Source organism: Nelumbo nucifera, chromosome 4, assembly GCF_055504915.1.
Source record: "Nelumbo nucifera cultivar China Antique chromosome 4, China Antique-T2T, whole genome shotgun sequence".
NCBI lineage: Eukaryota > Viridiplantae > Streptophyta > Magnoliopsida > Proteales > Nelumbonaceae > Nelumbo > Nelumbo nucifera.
This window is the reverse complement of record NC_142652.1, coordinates 43389266-43404903: the sequence shown is the minus strand read 5'-3', so window position 1 is coordinate 43404903 and position 15638 is coordinate 43389266. Positions and strand designations below refer to the sequence as shown.

The following is a 15638-nucleotide window of genomic DNA, read 5'->3' as shown; positions in this document are numbered from 1 at the left end:
ACAAAATCAAAGTCATCCTAGAAATGAGACCACCCCGAAAATTAAAGGAGGTCCAGAAGCTGAACGACCGGTTAGCCGCTCTGAGCCGCTTTATGTCCAAGTCAACAGATCACTGCCTGCCTTTTTTTAAGGCCATAAAAAAGCAAAGGCTTTGAATGGATCGAAGAGTGTCAGGTTATGTTTGACGAGCTCAAAAGGCACCTCGCCAGCATCTCAGTCTTAACCCGATCCGAAATGGGTGATATTTTAGAGCTATACCTCTCATCAAGTGACGAGGTGGTTAGCTCGGTACTCATAAGAGAAGTAGATCGGGTCCAACGACCTGTCTATTATGTTAGTAAAGTGTTGTAGGGAGCAGAGACAAGGTACCCAGAGATAGAAAAGTTAGTCTATGCACTGGTTATAGCAGCCCGAAAGCTCCGCCCATACTTCCAAGCTCATACCATCATTGTCCTTACCAACAAACCTCTGAGGCAAGTTTTGCTCAAGCCCGAGGTCTCAGGAAGGTTGACAAAGTGGGCCATCGAGCTCAGCAAGTACGAACTCCAATATAAATCGTGAACTGCTATCAAGGCCCAAGCCTTGGCAGATTTCGTCGCAAAATGCACCTTTAGCTCCGAAGTCCCCAGGCCGGTGGAACACGAGGCCCCCAGTATGAAAGAGCTCAGGGTTCCCGGGCTGGTTGAACCCAAGCGCCATGATGTAGCAACCAGCGTGGCATCTCTCCAAGTTAGGCCAAGCGCAAGCTGGGACGAGGAACCCTGGATCCATCACGTCGATGGCTCGTCAAACCGGTAGGGCAGCGGAGCTGGGATTGTTCTGTACGGGCCAAGTGGTGTGAAACTAGAGTACGCACTACGCTTTGAGCTCGCGGCATCCAACAACGAAGCAAAGTATGAGGCGCTACTAGCCGGGCTGGATCTAGCAAAGGAAGTGAAAGCCAAACACATTGTCGTCTGCAGCAATTCCCATCTCGTGGTCAATCAGGTTATGGTGAGTACGAAGCTCGCGAGCCAACCATGGTAGCATACTTGGCCAAAGTGAGTGGATCTCTGCTCAACTTCCGGTCACACTTCATCCAGCAAATCCCAAGGTCAGAGAACGCTGAGGCCGATGCCCTATCCTGGTTAGCCAGCACTAGTGATAACACCATGAGGACTATGTGTATAGAGAACTTGCCTTGGCCTAGCATTCTCAGGGGGCCAGTGGAGGTCGCTCCCGTTGTTCAAGTAGAGTCAAACTGGATTGATCCGCTCACGAGCTTCATGCTACATGGGACCCACCCCACAGATCGTAATGCCGCTAGGAGAGTAGAGCGTCAGGCAGCCAAATACGTTGTGATAGACGAACGGCTATACCGAAGATCCTACATGCTCCCCTACCTGCACTGCTTGTGACCCTCTAAAGCCGAGACATGGGAATTCAGCAAAACTTCACCTCAGTGGCACACCCTCTAGTAAATGGTCAAACGGAAGTCACAAACAGAGCTATTCTTCGTGGACTAAAGGTGCGACTAGACCTAGCTAAGGGACTAGGGGCAGATGAGCTGCCCAACGTATTGTGGGCCTATCGCACCACAGAAAAGACAGCCACAGGAGAAACCCCCTTTAACCTCACCTACGACACCGAAGCAGTCATTCTAGCTGAGATCAAAGTCCCCTCGCTAAGAGTAGAAGCGCATGATGACAGGGCGAATGAAGACGAGCTACGCACCAATCTCGACTTGCTTGAAAAAATACGGGACCTTGCATACATCAGGACCGTGGCCTACCAGCAAAGGGTAGCTCGGTACTATAACACTAGGGTCAAAAAGCGGACTCTTCGCATTGGCGACCTGGTTCTCCGTAAGGTTATGGCGCCTGAGCCCGGTGTTGGCAAGCTCGGTCCAAACTGAGAAGGACCCTACCGAGTAAAGCGAGTACACGGGGAAGGAACGTACGAGCTCGAAACCCTAGAAGGGGAACGAGTACCTCGGGCATGGAATATTGTCAACCTAAGGCAGTATTACCTATAAATAACTAAGTGAACCACGAGTCACTCTCAGGGCTTAAGGGCCAAAACGCCGAGCTGGCAGAGACCACGGCGCATAAAACCTAGTCGCTCTTATGCCATGGGTGAACACCGAGAGCAAGCCACGGGCCTCTCAGGGCTCAAGGGCCAAAATGCCGAACTAACAAACTCCAGCATAATAACCTAGCCACCCCTATGACGTGAACAAATTCTAAGGAGCTAAGGCACCGAGCTGACCAAGGAGCTCGGCACCACAATACATGATGCATCGAGGGTGCAAGCAGACCAGCGGATTCTGCGACGCTTAGCTCACCTCGGCATACGACCAGCCAGAAGACAGTTCGGGCACATGCTTTACTAGGCCTTATTGTCAATCACCTCGGTGTATGCCAGAGGACAGTTTGGGTACATGCCTTACTATGCTTTATTGTCAGTCACTTCGGTGTACGCCGGAGAACAGTTCAGGCACATGCCTTACTATGCCCTACTATGTCAATCACCTAGCATATTCAACCATGATAGCTCGGATAAAACAACACTTGGGAAAGAAAGATCAATTTCATTAACAAGTAAGTTTTGTACAGTGGGCTTGCCAAAAAAAAAAACTGAGCTCACAGGCTCGCAATACAAGGACAATCACTTCGGGGGCTCTTCGTCTCCGCGTGAGACCACCTCAGGAGCTTCGGACTGGTCAAGGGCATCCGCTTCTTCATCATCCTCCACCTCTGAATCCAGATCCTCTGTGGCTTGATGAGCTATTTCATCCGTGATTCGTGAGGTGGTGATGGCACTTGTGTCAAGCTCGGGGTACATGTGCCTTATCAACCACCTGTTGAGCTTGAACCCCTTGCGGTAAGCCTCCCCTAGAACGGCATCGAATTTATCAGACTGGATGTACACCACGACAACCTTGACATTCGTCTCCCCTATCGCTTGAGTGAAGATCTCGGTCTTCTCTTCGAGGTCCGCCTTGAGGAATTCCACCTCGTGCAAGAGGGCCTTCTTATTCTCCTTAAGGCCTTCTGCCTCTACCCTGAGGGCGTCTAGCTCGCCCCTCAGCACACCCTTCTCGTGTGCCAGCTCTGCTTTGAGGGCCTCCACCTCGCCCCTCAGCATGTCCTTCTCGCGTGCTAGCTCGTCTCTTTCTGCCGTCAGCGCCGTAATAATATCCCTCTGGCCCTTGGCGCCGCTCTCCAACCAGTGGATTTGCTCACGGGCTACCCGCAGATTGGTATGGGCAGCGCGGGAAGACTCCTCGGCAGTCAGAGCCTGCATCAGGTTCCTCTCGGACTGAAGGAGCAAGGGCGTGCATGGCGGAGTTCGCCTGACAAAGGAAGTTAGTTAGTACCGAAGAGAAGTACATACATAAAAGAAAAGGAAAGGAAAAAGAAGAGAACTTACCACCATAGTGTGGGTTGCAGCCCGGGCTCCGAGCTGAGCAAGGTTAAGCATATCAGCCCAGACCAAAATTTCCTCGATGTAAACAACCCCTTTGCTTTTTCGAAGGCCGCACTAGGGGACCAAGATACTTCGGCCTCCATCTGAGCTCCCCAAGCTAGAGACCGCCGTCTCGACTGTACGAATGGGCTCGGCGGAGACTTCCGCTGCTACGTCAGCAGCCTTGGTGGTGACCTCTGGCTTGGTTGCCACCCTCATAGCGGGCTCGGTCGAAGTCTCGGGCTCCCTAGGTGGTATCTCCTCCAAGTCAATAATTGGAGGAGCCCCAGGGAGCTCAGGCTCGGAGGTTGGAGCCAACGAAAGCTTGGGCTCGGGAGTAGGGGCTGGAGGTGACTCGATACGGGCTCTCTTAGCAACCCACTTCTTCCTTCCCTTCATGTGCTTGAAGAGCCAATCTCCCTTAAGTTTGTCTGCCTCCATGGGACCTGCAACAGAGCTCGGCATTAGTACTCAAGTAAAAGAAAGGAGCAGGCCAGACAACTAAGGTACTAACTACCTACCCGGACTCAAGCCGGCCTGGATGAGCATACTCTCGGTGATGAGGTCCTTGAAACTACAACCGACCTCAGCCTACGATTGGAATGTCTCCCTGATCTTCATGTCGAGGATGATGCTAGGGTCTTGGATAGCCGCCCTCTAGTGGGTAGGGAAGGGCCACCCCGCAGGGTTCCGGACTACGAAGTAGTCCTGCTTCCACGCTGGGATCTTGCTAGGAAGCTTATGCATCAACTTGAACCCCGGGCGAGGGGACAAGTAGTAGGCCCTCCTGTGCTCGGGGAGAACGCATGAAGCGCTCTTCTTGATAAGGATAGAATAGAATATGTCCAAGTTAAGGGGGAGGACATACTCGTAGCAGAGGGAGATGGTCCTGACCACATTACAGACCAAATTCGGGTGAAGCTGGTCTATCGTAACATTGAAGTGATTGAAGACCTCCACTATGAGTGGATGGAAGGGAAGGCGCAGCCTGGCTATGAGATGCTCCCGAAAGATTACGACCTCATCAGGGTCGTGCTCCCATGGGAAGTTACCCGCGGGAATACTATAGGAGTACTCCCTGGGCAGGTTGTACTGTTGAATGAGTTGACGGAGCCTCTCCAGGGTCATAGTGGAAGGTCCGAACCTGTCCGACATCCGACCTCGGTGAGAGGTGGACGCCAAGTTACCCGAGGCCACCCGCGCCTTGGGGGACTGGACTCCGGTAGGGTTACCCTGAGACGAGGCACCCACCTCAGGCACCTCGGGCTCATCTAACTGGCTGTCAAAGGAAGACATAACGAAACCGAAGAAGAGATAGGGTGACTCACCGAAAAGAGAAGGACCAGACTGGGAAGAACTGACCCGAGTTGAAGGCTTTAGACGCGAGCTCAAAACTACAGCCGAAGATTTGTGGCAAAGAAAAATGGCTAGGACCCCCACTATTTATAGCCACTATACTTGGGCATCAACGGTTGAGATCGAAATCATCTGACGGTCCTCATGAAAACTGGTTGCGCGACCTTCAAGACGAAATCAGTTTAGCGCGTTTTTTGACGTCCGCGGAGTCTACAACTTGCGTCACATCCACGCGTAGACCATACGTGACCCGAGCTGTGCCTGGCAGAACCGAGCAGAAAACCGGTCCATCCTATGAGCTGGCAGACAAGACAATTTGGACTTCGAGCCTAAGGGTGGAGCACCCCGAGCTCCCCCATGCAAAGGGACCCGAGCTCCTCCTAAGACCCGAGCTCCCCCTAAGGGACTCCGAGCTCTCCCTTCCTAAAAAGGAAGCACCCCAACTTTTGGCTAAGTGTCCCGAGGGAGAAACACCTTGGGACAGCACCATCGAGACCCTTGTTGTACTTGCTTAAGGCTCGCCTATAGTGCGGGCACCTCAGTGTACCTCGACACCTCAGTGCAAGGCAAACCTGCCCCAGGTGGTTTGGTGCACAGTAGCTCGGCAGACTGCAAGGAGATCTGCCTGACATCCGTACCTGCCGGATCCGGTGGCAGTGCTCGGATCCCTTGCCAGGTGGCGTTCTGCCTGCCTCCTCTAAAAGGCATGGCACACCTGACGAGTCCGTACCCTGCAATAGCAGCCTGTAGCAGCAGCCTGCACCTGCCACCCCTGCCCTGGCAGTAACAGTTAAGGCAGTGGCGGTTACGCCTGATGTGACCGAGCTCCAGTATAAAAGGACCCCGACCCTCACGAAGCAGAGATATTAAAGCTAGCACTCTCAGCACTCTTAACTCGCTGTGTCTTCTTTAAGTTTCCTCTGAGTTCTAACTTAGCCATCGGAGTGTTCCCACCGGGAGAGCTCCCTGGGAACCCTTCACCTTCCTCTTCCTCTCAGGTGTCGTCCATCACAGCTAGGAGCCAACTCTCAGCCAGTTAGGAGTGCCCAGATTGTGCTGCATCAACAATTATCATTCCTGATTGCCCCAACTCCAACAACAATAATGGCGGAAATGATGATGAAAGTAATGCAAACCCATTTCAATGAAACTAAAGCTTCTTCCTCTCGATGATCTCCTCCAGATCCCTCGCACTCAGGATTCACTCCACCAACGACCTGATTGGGTCGACAATCAATGACTCACTCGGAAGAAAGAAGCAATGAGAGACAGGGGAAATAGTAGCAGATATTTTGAGGATTAGAACTCAGAAATTTCGCAGTTGGGTTGTCAAAACTCGGAAGGAAGAACACATATTGCAATTGAGGGTTTTTCGTATTAATAGACTATAATGAGTCTAGTCGGTTTTTCAAAAAACCGACTCTAGTCTAAGACTCTTTTCGTTGCTTCTCTTTTCTTCCTTCAACTAGGAGTCTGGGATCTGACAACAGTCAGCAGTTCATTCGCTTCCTGTTGGAAAATGGGGTCATTATAACTTTGGAGGAGAAGTTCTGAGGTGTGTTTGAAGATACTGTTTTTAGAACGTTATTTGCCCCCACTCAGTTTACTGAGTTTGCGGTTGGGTTATAGGTAAATCCGTTCCAATGATACAATAGAGCCTTGGGCGAGAGTCTACAACCAGCAAAGTTGAAAAATCTCCAAAAAAACCTTCTGTGAGACTGTAGCAAACCTGACTAAGAAAAAGAGAGAAAGTGAATTTTGAAAATGTGTGTTTTTGAAGTCTGATTCATGCTCCTTAAATAGTTTATGAAGAGGTATGAAGAAAAGGTAGGTGTTGGTTTAGAGAAGGCACCTTGAACAGTCACAATGCTTAAAAAGTAGTTAACATTAATGACTGTTAACTTTGAATTGTGCCTCTTGATCACACCCAATCGAATCGTGATCGTTGATCTCATCAATGGTGATCAACGGTCAGCATTGCACCAAAACTAAAGGGCGGTTTTGGTTTTGGTGCGAGCAAAGTGCACTTCTAAAGCGCCTCATTGCGCCACACACATGCATGCACGCGGTATCAAACCCCCATACTCTCCTCTACTATTTCTAAGGAGAGTAAATCAGCTCCTCTTAAAATAATAAAAACAAAGCTTATAATTTTCCAATGTGGGACAAGTTCAAAACTAGGTTTTATAAGAGAAAAGCTAATTTTTCAATCAAGTGTGCAGGTGCAATTTCTCATGTAATTGACCAATCAAACCCATTGGGTTTAATCTCTTATGAAATTAAAATCCAACACTTCCCACTGTTGCCACCGGTGGTATTGTTGTAAGGGTGACCGGGGAGATGGTGGTGGTTGTTTCTGTCTCACATGTACTGGTAGTACATCCGAGCCGTCTCTCAACTAAGTACAGAGAGCTAGGTAATTTTGAAAATTTCAAAAGTTTTAAAACGCATGTGAGGTCACGTGATATACATAATTAATGGTTTTTTAATGGTAGGTACTAGATTGTCGCATTTTAAAGTTTGGGTATTAAATTGACACTCGGCCTAAAGTATAGGATACCCATCGAGAATTTCCCAAAATAAAATATATTATTAAAATCAATTATAAACCTATTTGTTTATATTATAAATAATTTAATGTAAAAAATAATATTTACTTATATTATAAATACATACATATTAAACTAGAAAGATTAGGAGTTCCAAGGTGGGCCCCAATTGGTACATTCCTATGTTGATTGTAGTCACTCTTGCCTTTCTAAGATGGGCCCCACATAAACAGCCTATAAGCTATCTTATGTTGTTTTGGGTACCATTATTGCTTCTACTTGTCAGTATTTTAGATTGATCAATACAAATTTATGCTAAAACACATCACGTCAAATAACCACTCTTTATTAAAAACATAAAGCATTAAATTGGGGGTTGGCAATAAACACTAAATTTGATACTTTCTCAACAAACAGCAATAATGGTAAATGTTGTATTGATAATTCAAAGCATTTGAGACCAAAAAAAATACTTACAAAATAAAATTTGTATTGATCAACGTAAGTACAAGTATAAATAGAAATGGTATCAAATACAACCTTAACATAATGAGAAAAACAGTAAAATTGGATCAAAGAATCCCAACATAACCTTCTACGGACGAAAAGATCGCAATTCCTTTGTGCTTGATCCCGTCAGTCAGACTGAGTTTCTTGCTTGATTACTATGTTCACAACTTCCTTTGTGCTCATAAATTCGATGTTTTTTGGAAATGCAGTCCCTCTTATTTCCAACATCTTAATTAATTAGAGAAACTAGATCTCAAAGATGTGTCTGTAGTGGGTCAGATTTAGCCATAATGGTAAATATTTTTTTCTTATTAATAAAATGTTAGTTTAGTGATTAATATCAAGATTGGTCATTTCATTTGTCCTCTGGATTGCAGTTTTTTCATCAATGTAGGACAATTATCTTAGGCTGTTCTACCTATAATGCAATGCATAAATTAAAAAAAAAAGAAGAAAGAGAAATTCTAACCTCTATTTGGAGCCTCAGGGGCTGAGGTTCGGATGTTCGAACTTCCAGTTCCAGCTGCGTTTTCTCCCTTTTTCTTCTTATAGCAATCAAATAATAATACTATAACGCAAACTACACTAATAACCGCCATGACTCCAGCTGTGATAACTCTAACCTTCGTACCCCAAGCAAATAATAATAATAATAATAATATAACCCAAACTACACCAATAACCACCATGATTCCAGCTGCTAACAATCCTGGTGAGAGTCGGCCCAGAGGATTCGCCAATAGAGCTAAAATCTGTAGAAGGTTGTAGCAACGGAGGCGACAATGACGGTTCTGAACTTGTAGGCTCTGGCGACAGTGGAGTCGGTGAAATCAGCGGTAGTGACTCCAGAAGTCGTGAAGGTGGAAATGGTGGTGGTGGTGGTGTTCCATAAATAGAGGCATATCTTGCAAATAGAAGAGATACTGGACGCGATGCATGTATGGAGTCATTCAGGTATGAAAACCATGGCGATGGTGGAGAGGCAAAGAGAAGATTGGGATCCACAGGAGGAAGAAGCAAACTTGAGAGAGGAATGGAAGCAAAGGAAGGACTGTGGCAAGGGTAGGGATGGATGTCAGTGGGTGGGCTTAAGTGATAAATCCTTATAAGTAGACTCTATTGGGTTAGGGATCAACTTAATTGAGGTTCCGATTTGGCTTTCAATGGGAGCCAAACCGTTGACATTGTAGCTGGACCGGGTTCGTTAACCTAATTGGGTATGCGGGTTAGAAGCTTTAGAGCTAATTTGGGTAAGGTTCGGGTTGAATTGAAAACGTTTTGAGCCCAAACCTGCTCTTTTTTGGCGCACTTGTGCTCACATGAAACCAGAAAAAACTTATAACCAATCAATGGAATCATAACAGGTTTTGATCGTCACAGCTGTGCATTGGACTATCTCCTGTAAATGAAAACAATAGGATGTTGCAACGGCTACAAAAGGCTGTAAGGATTGTTTTCTGAGGACCAAGTTTTCATAAAGTACTCAGTAATTAGATGGGTTTTCATCAAAGGGGTTTTGATTGGTCAAAGTTTTTTTATGATTATAGAATTTTTATTTTTGGACTTAGTCCCGTCCAATGTTTTCAAAATCAAACCGAATCGAATGGTTGAATCGAAAAAACCGAGAACCAATTGCCTGATTGGTTCTGTTTCATCCTAGAACCACTTTTGGCCAAAAGCGATTTTGACCATTTTTTACTTTATTTATTTATTTTTATTTTTTTGTTAGAACAGGTCATTCATTCGGTTTAAATGGTCGGACCATTCAATTTGAGAACAGGACTCCAGAGTGGTTCCCTATTCGGACCATTCAACACAAGTCCCAACAGTCATTGCAGCCATACATTCAGAACATCTCCCTTGTCTTTCTAGCAAGATGTTCCTAATGTACATCTGTAATGGCTATTGGGACTAGGGCTGTCAATGGGTCAGGTCCGACTTGATGGACCCAAACCAATTGGCCCGATTCTAGTTCTAGAAACTAAAACTGACAGTCAGTTCTGAGATCCTGATATAGTTTTCCAATTATTATCTGTTTGGAACTGATTCCACTTAGTCCTGAACTGGTTTAGACCCGACTCGAGCTATATTTATATAATACATAATATATATATATATATATAATGTATAATATGTAATAATTAATATATATTAAATGTATCTATTTATTATTTATTATAATTAAATCCATTAAATCAGATCTCATTATCTCAAAAACTAGTTGATTGATTCAGTTCTAGGTCTAAAAATTGTAAACCCAATTGGATCCGTCCTCAATATTTTCTATCGAATCAATTTCGATCAGCTTCCATCAAAACAAACCTGTGCCCACTCCCTTCTAACACCCTTTTTACAACCTTGCATTGAGAATTCTCCCCATGACAGGTCGGTGCGAATTCACCTTACAAACCACAGTCAACATCCTAGCTAGAAATTAATGCATTGCGTACATGCATCTAAAATAATATTGTGCATTGAAGATTGGGTCCATTGAAATCAATTAGATCTGCTATACGCTCATGAGACTCAATAATTGTTGACTTGGTCGACGTCTAACCACAAATACCATTGAAATCAGTAGATAAAAGACAAAAAACCGTTCAGAGTCCGGTTCTTGGGTTGAACAGTCCGACCATTCCATTTGAAAGGATGGCCTGTTTTGATAAAAGAAATAAAAAATAATCAAAAACTGCTGAACGATTCAAATGATTCAACTATCCGAGTCAAGAGTTTATTTATCAAATCAATAGTTTTTTTCTAGGATAAAATGGAATGACCGGTTCCCAATTTTTCGATAAATTTTATTTATACGTTTCTAGGATAAAATGGAATGACCAGTTCCCAATGCCACCCCTATTGTCTTTGCCTCTGCCCTGGGCAGAGGCCACAGCGCTGATGAATGGTAGACCAGCACCGTTGCCGCTTCTGCCTCCGTCGGCAGAGGTGATGGTGCTGGGCAGAGGTGAAGGTAGAGGCGATGGTGCTGACGGATAATAGACCAGTACCGCCGCTGCCCACCTCCGGAGGCAGAGGTGTGCTGGAGGTGGCGGCGGGCTGCTCTAATAAATAATATATAAGAAGAAGATGATAAACAATAATTTTATCCCTTTTCGATATTATTTTGAAAAAATTAACTTCTTTTTAAAACTTTATTAAATATATTACTTATATTGATATTAGGGCCCAAAAGTTTCTCTTATAATCCTAACTATAAAAGTATATTAGTTTGTTGAGATTTTTGAGCTGAACTTAAACTTATTAAATGCATAGTCAAATGGAACTTGAATAAATAAATAGAATTTAAATCAAATATATATATATATTAGAGTATTTTAATTGAACTAATTAAGGCAAGACATTTCGCTGAAGATCAACTTGGATAGGTTCAATTGCACCCTTACTCAACAGGGTCCTATCAAAAGCATTGATACTATTATTCAAGACAATTAGATGAATTTTAACAACCTGATATTGTCATTATTTGCAGAACTACGTGTTTTAAACAATGCAGTTAATTGCAAAAAAGTTTGAGGGTTATCCTTTAATTAAAAGTGCCTTTGGCCTAGCTGTTCTAAGGTAGGGCCGATCAAATGGTGGGCCCGGTAAATAAATATAGAACATATGGCAATTTATGGTGACCCCACAGTCATTTATTTGTCTTAAGTTGATGGTGCTCAATTGGTAGTGTTCTTTATTGACTCGTTGCAGAGACCCAAGGTCAAATCACAATGTCACCCTCTATCTAAAATATAGAATAATGACTATGCAAGGTTCAAAGTATCGCTCTGTCGTATAATATTTTTTGGTATCGACATATACAGGTGTTTCATGACCCATTAATTTTAATAAAAAAGACAAAAAATATTTCAAAAGATCAAGTTTTGAAAAATAGACCAAAAAAATATTAATTAAGTGGTTAATTTTTTTTTACTATACGCCGATACATAGGGGCATATCGATACTTTGAACCTTGTCTACATATTCGTTCATATTGTAGTTGGTGGGACTGTTCGTTCAAATAGGGTATGTACCCTCATTATTGGTTGCACTGCAATTTTATTTATACTAATATAAATGCATGGGAGTGTACATAAAAAATTGTAAATTTTTGTTTAATTTTGTTTTGGATTTTATTTTATTATGTCTTATGCTTTAATTTACTTTATTTTTACTGCAATCAACAAAATAAGTTAAAATTTGAAATAAAAATAAGTAGAATCTAGATTTAAATTATTTGCATTGTCATAATTTTATATCAGTATAAATTTATTTGCATTGCAACTAAATACAACCTATATATTCATCTGGTTGATAGTTTGACTAAGTCTAGGTCTTAACACTGGATCGTTTTAGCTGTGATATCGATTCAGCAATGGACCACGTATCTATGACTTCGTTGGGAGGTAAAGCGAGAGAGAGAGAGACAATTTTACAATTTAGAATTTTAGATACATCCACGAAAGAGTTTATATATGAAATTAATTAGTTAGGTTTTGTTTTGTTTTAATCCGAGATCGGATAATAATATTCCATGCCAGTCATTAAAGAATTGGGGAAATGACTTTGAATCCCTTTCACAAAAAGAAAACCTCCTAACACGTGAATGTAGAATATCCAACCGCTGAAACCCTGAACTAAAACCAAAATACCAATTCCCCTCTACTCCGTAGACATGATATATGTCAGCCATTTCCTAATTCTTTGATCATAATGCTCATACAAAACTCAGTGATCTAAACACCGATTATGAAAAACTCTTGATACATAATTCAGAGGCCTACAATTTGGTATTTTTTTGTTTGTAAATTATTTTTTTAGAACAACTTGTAAATTAAAGATAATCTATAAATTCCTGTTGTCAAAAGAAAATCCAGCATTTATTCAATGCTTAGATGAAATAACCCAATAATTGGTGTTTTTGAATACTGGTTATAACTTCTCGACCCATCTAAAAGAACATATTTTTTTCGGAAAAAAGAGAGGAATTAGATATCATAGCTCAAAATGGCTGCCACCATTTGCCATCTACTAATATATATTTACATGTTTTATATGCTAGTTCATGGGTAGCGGAGTTTAAATTTCTACGTGCATATTTGATAGATATCGATTCAAAATTAGGGATGTAATTCGGGTTCATCAAAATGTGAATTCAATTTGATTAGTAAAAATGTGCATCAGAATCCGATCTAAACTCTTATCAGAATTTAAGACCTTGGGTTCAAATTCAAATCCTAATGGGTTTGGATCGGATTTGGATTTAATCCGATTCCACTTTAACTTCGTTTTAATGTCAAAAAATTTTAAATACTTTTTGACTTATATATGATTTTAAATATAATATATAAAATATATTTTTATAATTTTAAATATAATTATATAAATTTATATATAATTAATAAATATTATAATATAGGGGCTTTTATCGATCTCTCCATCGCAGAAATCAAAATTTCCATTACCCTTGTACGAAAACTGAAGTCTATGTCAAATCCAGTTAATAAATCAGTATTTATTTTCAACTCCACCCGTATATACATCACATAATTTTATACGAAAATGCTCCTTCTTATTTAAAACTATATTCCTTCATGCTCGAAAGGCTAAGAACACCGACTGCCTTTAGGCCCTCGTCATCAAGGGACTCTCCACCTTCCTCTTTGTCTTTGTCGAAGTTGTTTCCTAATCGAAAGGCGACCATATTCCTTCATGTTCGCAGGTTGTCATTTTTTAAGGGCATAAACGTGGCCTTACTTATTGACTTATTACAAAACCTCAAATTTTGGTTGTGATTATGGGTATGATTTTTTATTTACTATAACTTTGTATTGATAATTTGCCAATGCAAAATAAAAGAAAAAGTCATTAAATGGTTTTAGCTCTTATGGTTTGAGAGTCCTAGTGATTCATATCAGCTTAGTAATTCTATGCAATTGGACAAACAAGTGTATTTGCTGTGATTATTATTCTGCTCTAATTCTTTTCATTTTTTCTCATTAAATTAATAACTTAATTTCGACTTTCCATAGGTATATTGCTCCAGAGTGTGTATCATCTAAGGAATTAACAACAAAATCAGATGTTTATTCATTTGGGGTCACATTGATAGAGTTAATTAAAGGATGCTCCCCACGTCAAGTAGGCTCGATCGGTGAGTATGCATGTCCTTCATCTGAGCAAACGTTTTGTCCTCCAATCCCTACATCTAAATCTCTAAATCCTTGAAAGATGCTGTGATTCAGCACGAAGAGCTACAACAATTTATCTCATCAATTTAATAGAATTTAAGTTCAGTTGGGTCTTTACTATCATGCTAAGATTAATTGTTTCAACAAGCTGTCTCTTATTTTGTACAATTTGTATAAGACTAGCTAAATTTACAGGATCGATCTCACTATTTTGAAATCGTAGGTGAGGCCTTTGCTCACACAAGCTATAGAAAATGGCAACTATGATGCCGTTGCTGATTCACGGTTGCCCAAGGATTACAATCCCGATAAGATGAAGCGCGTGGTTGCTTGTGCAGATGCTTGTCTGCGTGGTGAACCCAATGATCGACCACTCATGAGCACGGTAAGTGTTTAGGATACAATGTTAATTCCGACCTTGGTCAAACTGACCGGCAGTCGTGTGAATCACCAGGTCCAATTCAATCCAATGAATAGTTTGGGCCGGTCCAATTCAATATCTGGACCATATAATCTGTTCAAATTCGTTTTAATTTATATTGGTTTCAACCCAAATCTCGTTCATTGACGCCTATATTCTTATCTTATATCAATGGACCCAATATTAGCTTAATCCAACCCAATTCAATATAAATTTATTACAGTTGGACCAAGTGGAATGCAATCTAATAAATATTTAATTTTGTGTCGGAATAGTCCAATCCAATATGTCTTGTTAGTCTGTCCAATCCGTCCAAATTGATTTTGAATTAGATGGGTCCAATCCAAAACCGGTCCATTGACACCCTAACTGGGCCGGCCATCGAACTGCTGTATTTTTTACCTGGTAGTGGGTTAAGAGTTAGATATTTAATATTAATTTCTTTTTCTATTTTCTTTTAAGCTTCCAGTCATTTTAATCATTAATAATGTTGATCAGCATTTATCATTAATATTTTTATTTAATATTATAAATATATTTAATTTTTCTACAATTTTTATAATTTAATATTTTTATCTATTTGTATAGTTATATTATTGAATTTATGACATTATGGATTCATCCGTTTTATCCATGACTGAACCATTGAGGTGCCACCTGAATGGAAAGACAGTTCCTTTCTGATTGGTTTGAAAATCAATATTGGATATATCTGTGGGTACTGATGACCTATGTTGAGATTTTATGTTCATCCTATTGGCACTGATTCTCTTAAAATTAACCTAGCAGATTGTCCATGTCTTGGAGGGACTCAAGGATGTTGCAGAAGTGAAAGTCGTTCATCAAATTGCTGAAAGCAACTAATAATGGAACTTGCAATTAAACTTAATTTATACCACCACTTCATGCTGCATTCTCTGTTTGAGATTTGAAACTAGAGACTTCTTTGTTTATCCTTATCAATGGCATTGACTACGTTAAACTTATTATGTTTAGCACTTATAATTAATATTTTATATATATAATTAATGCTTATTTGTATTAATGGCATCTTTTGGAGTAAAATGTTAAGATGGAGTACCATTCATTTCTATCCAAGCACTCCTGCGTTATTAAAATTGAAATAATTTGATAAAGAAGAAAAGACTACAAAGGTGAGTTATTATT

At 41.5% G+C, this 15638-nt stretch overlaps 1 protein-coding gene across 3 annotated transcripts in view; it reads right to left on the bottom strand.

The window, feature by feature from the left end:
* Nucleotides 1-8941, bottom strand: part of LOC104606953 (proline-rich receptor-like protein kinase PERK1) — a 36883-nt gene extending 27942 nt beyond the window's left edge. For all 3 annotated transcript variants that reach the window (XM_010272405.3, XM_010272407.3, XM_088902440.1), the window contains exon 1: nucleotides 8332-8941. In XM_010272405.3, coding sequence (XP_010270707.1) covers nucleotides 8332-8551 — 220 coding nt within the window. In that variant the 5' untranslated portion in view covers nucleotides 8552-8941. The remainder of the gene's footprint in view (nucleotides 1-8331) is intronic.
* Nucleotides 8942-15638: the final 6697 nt, after the last annotated feature.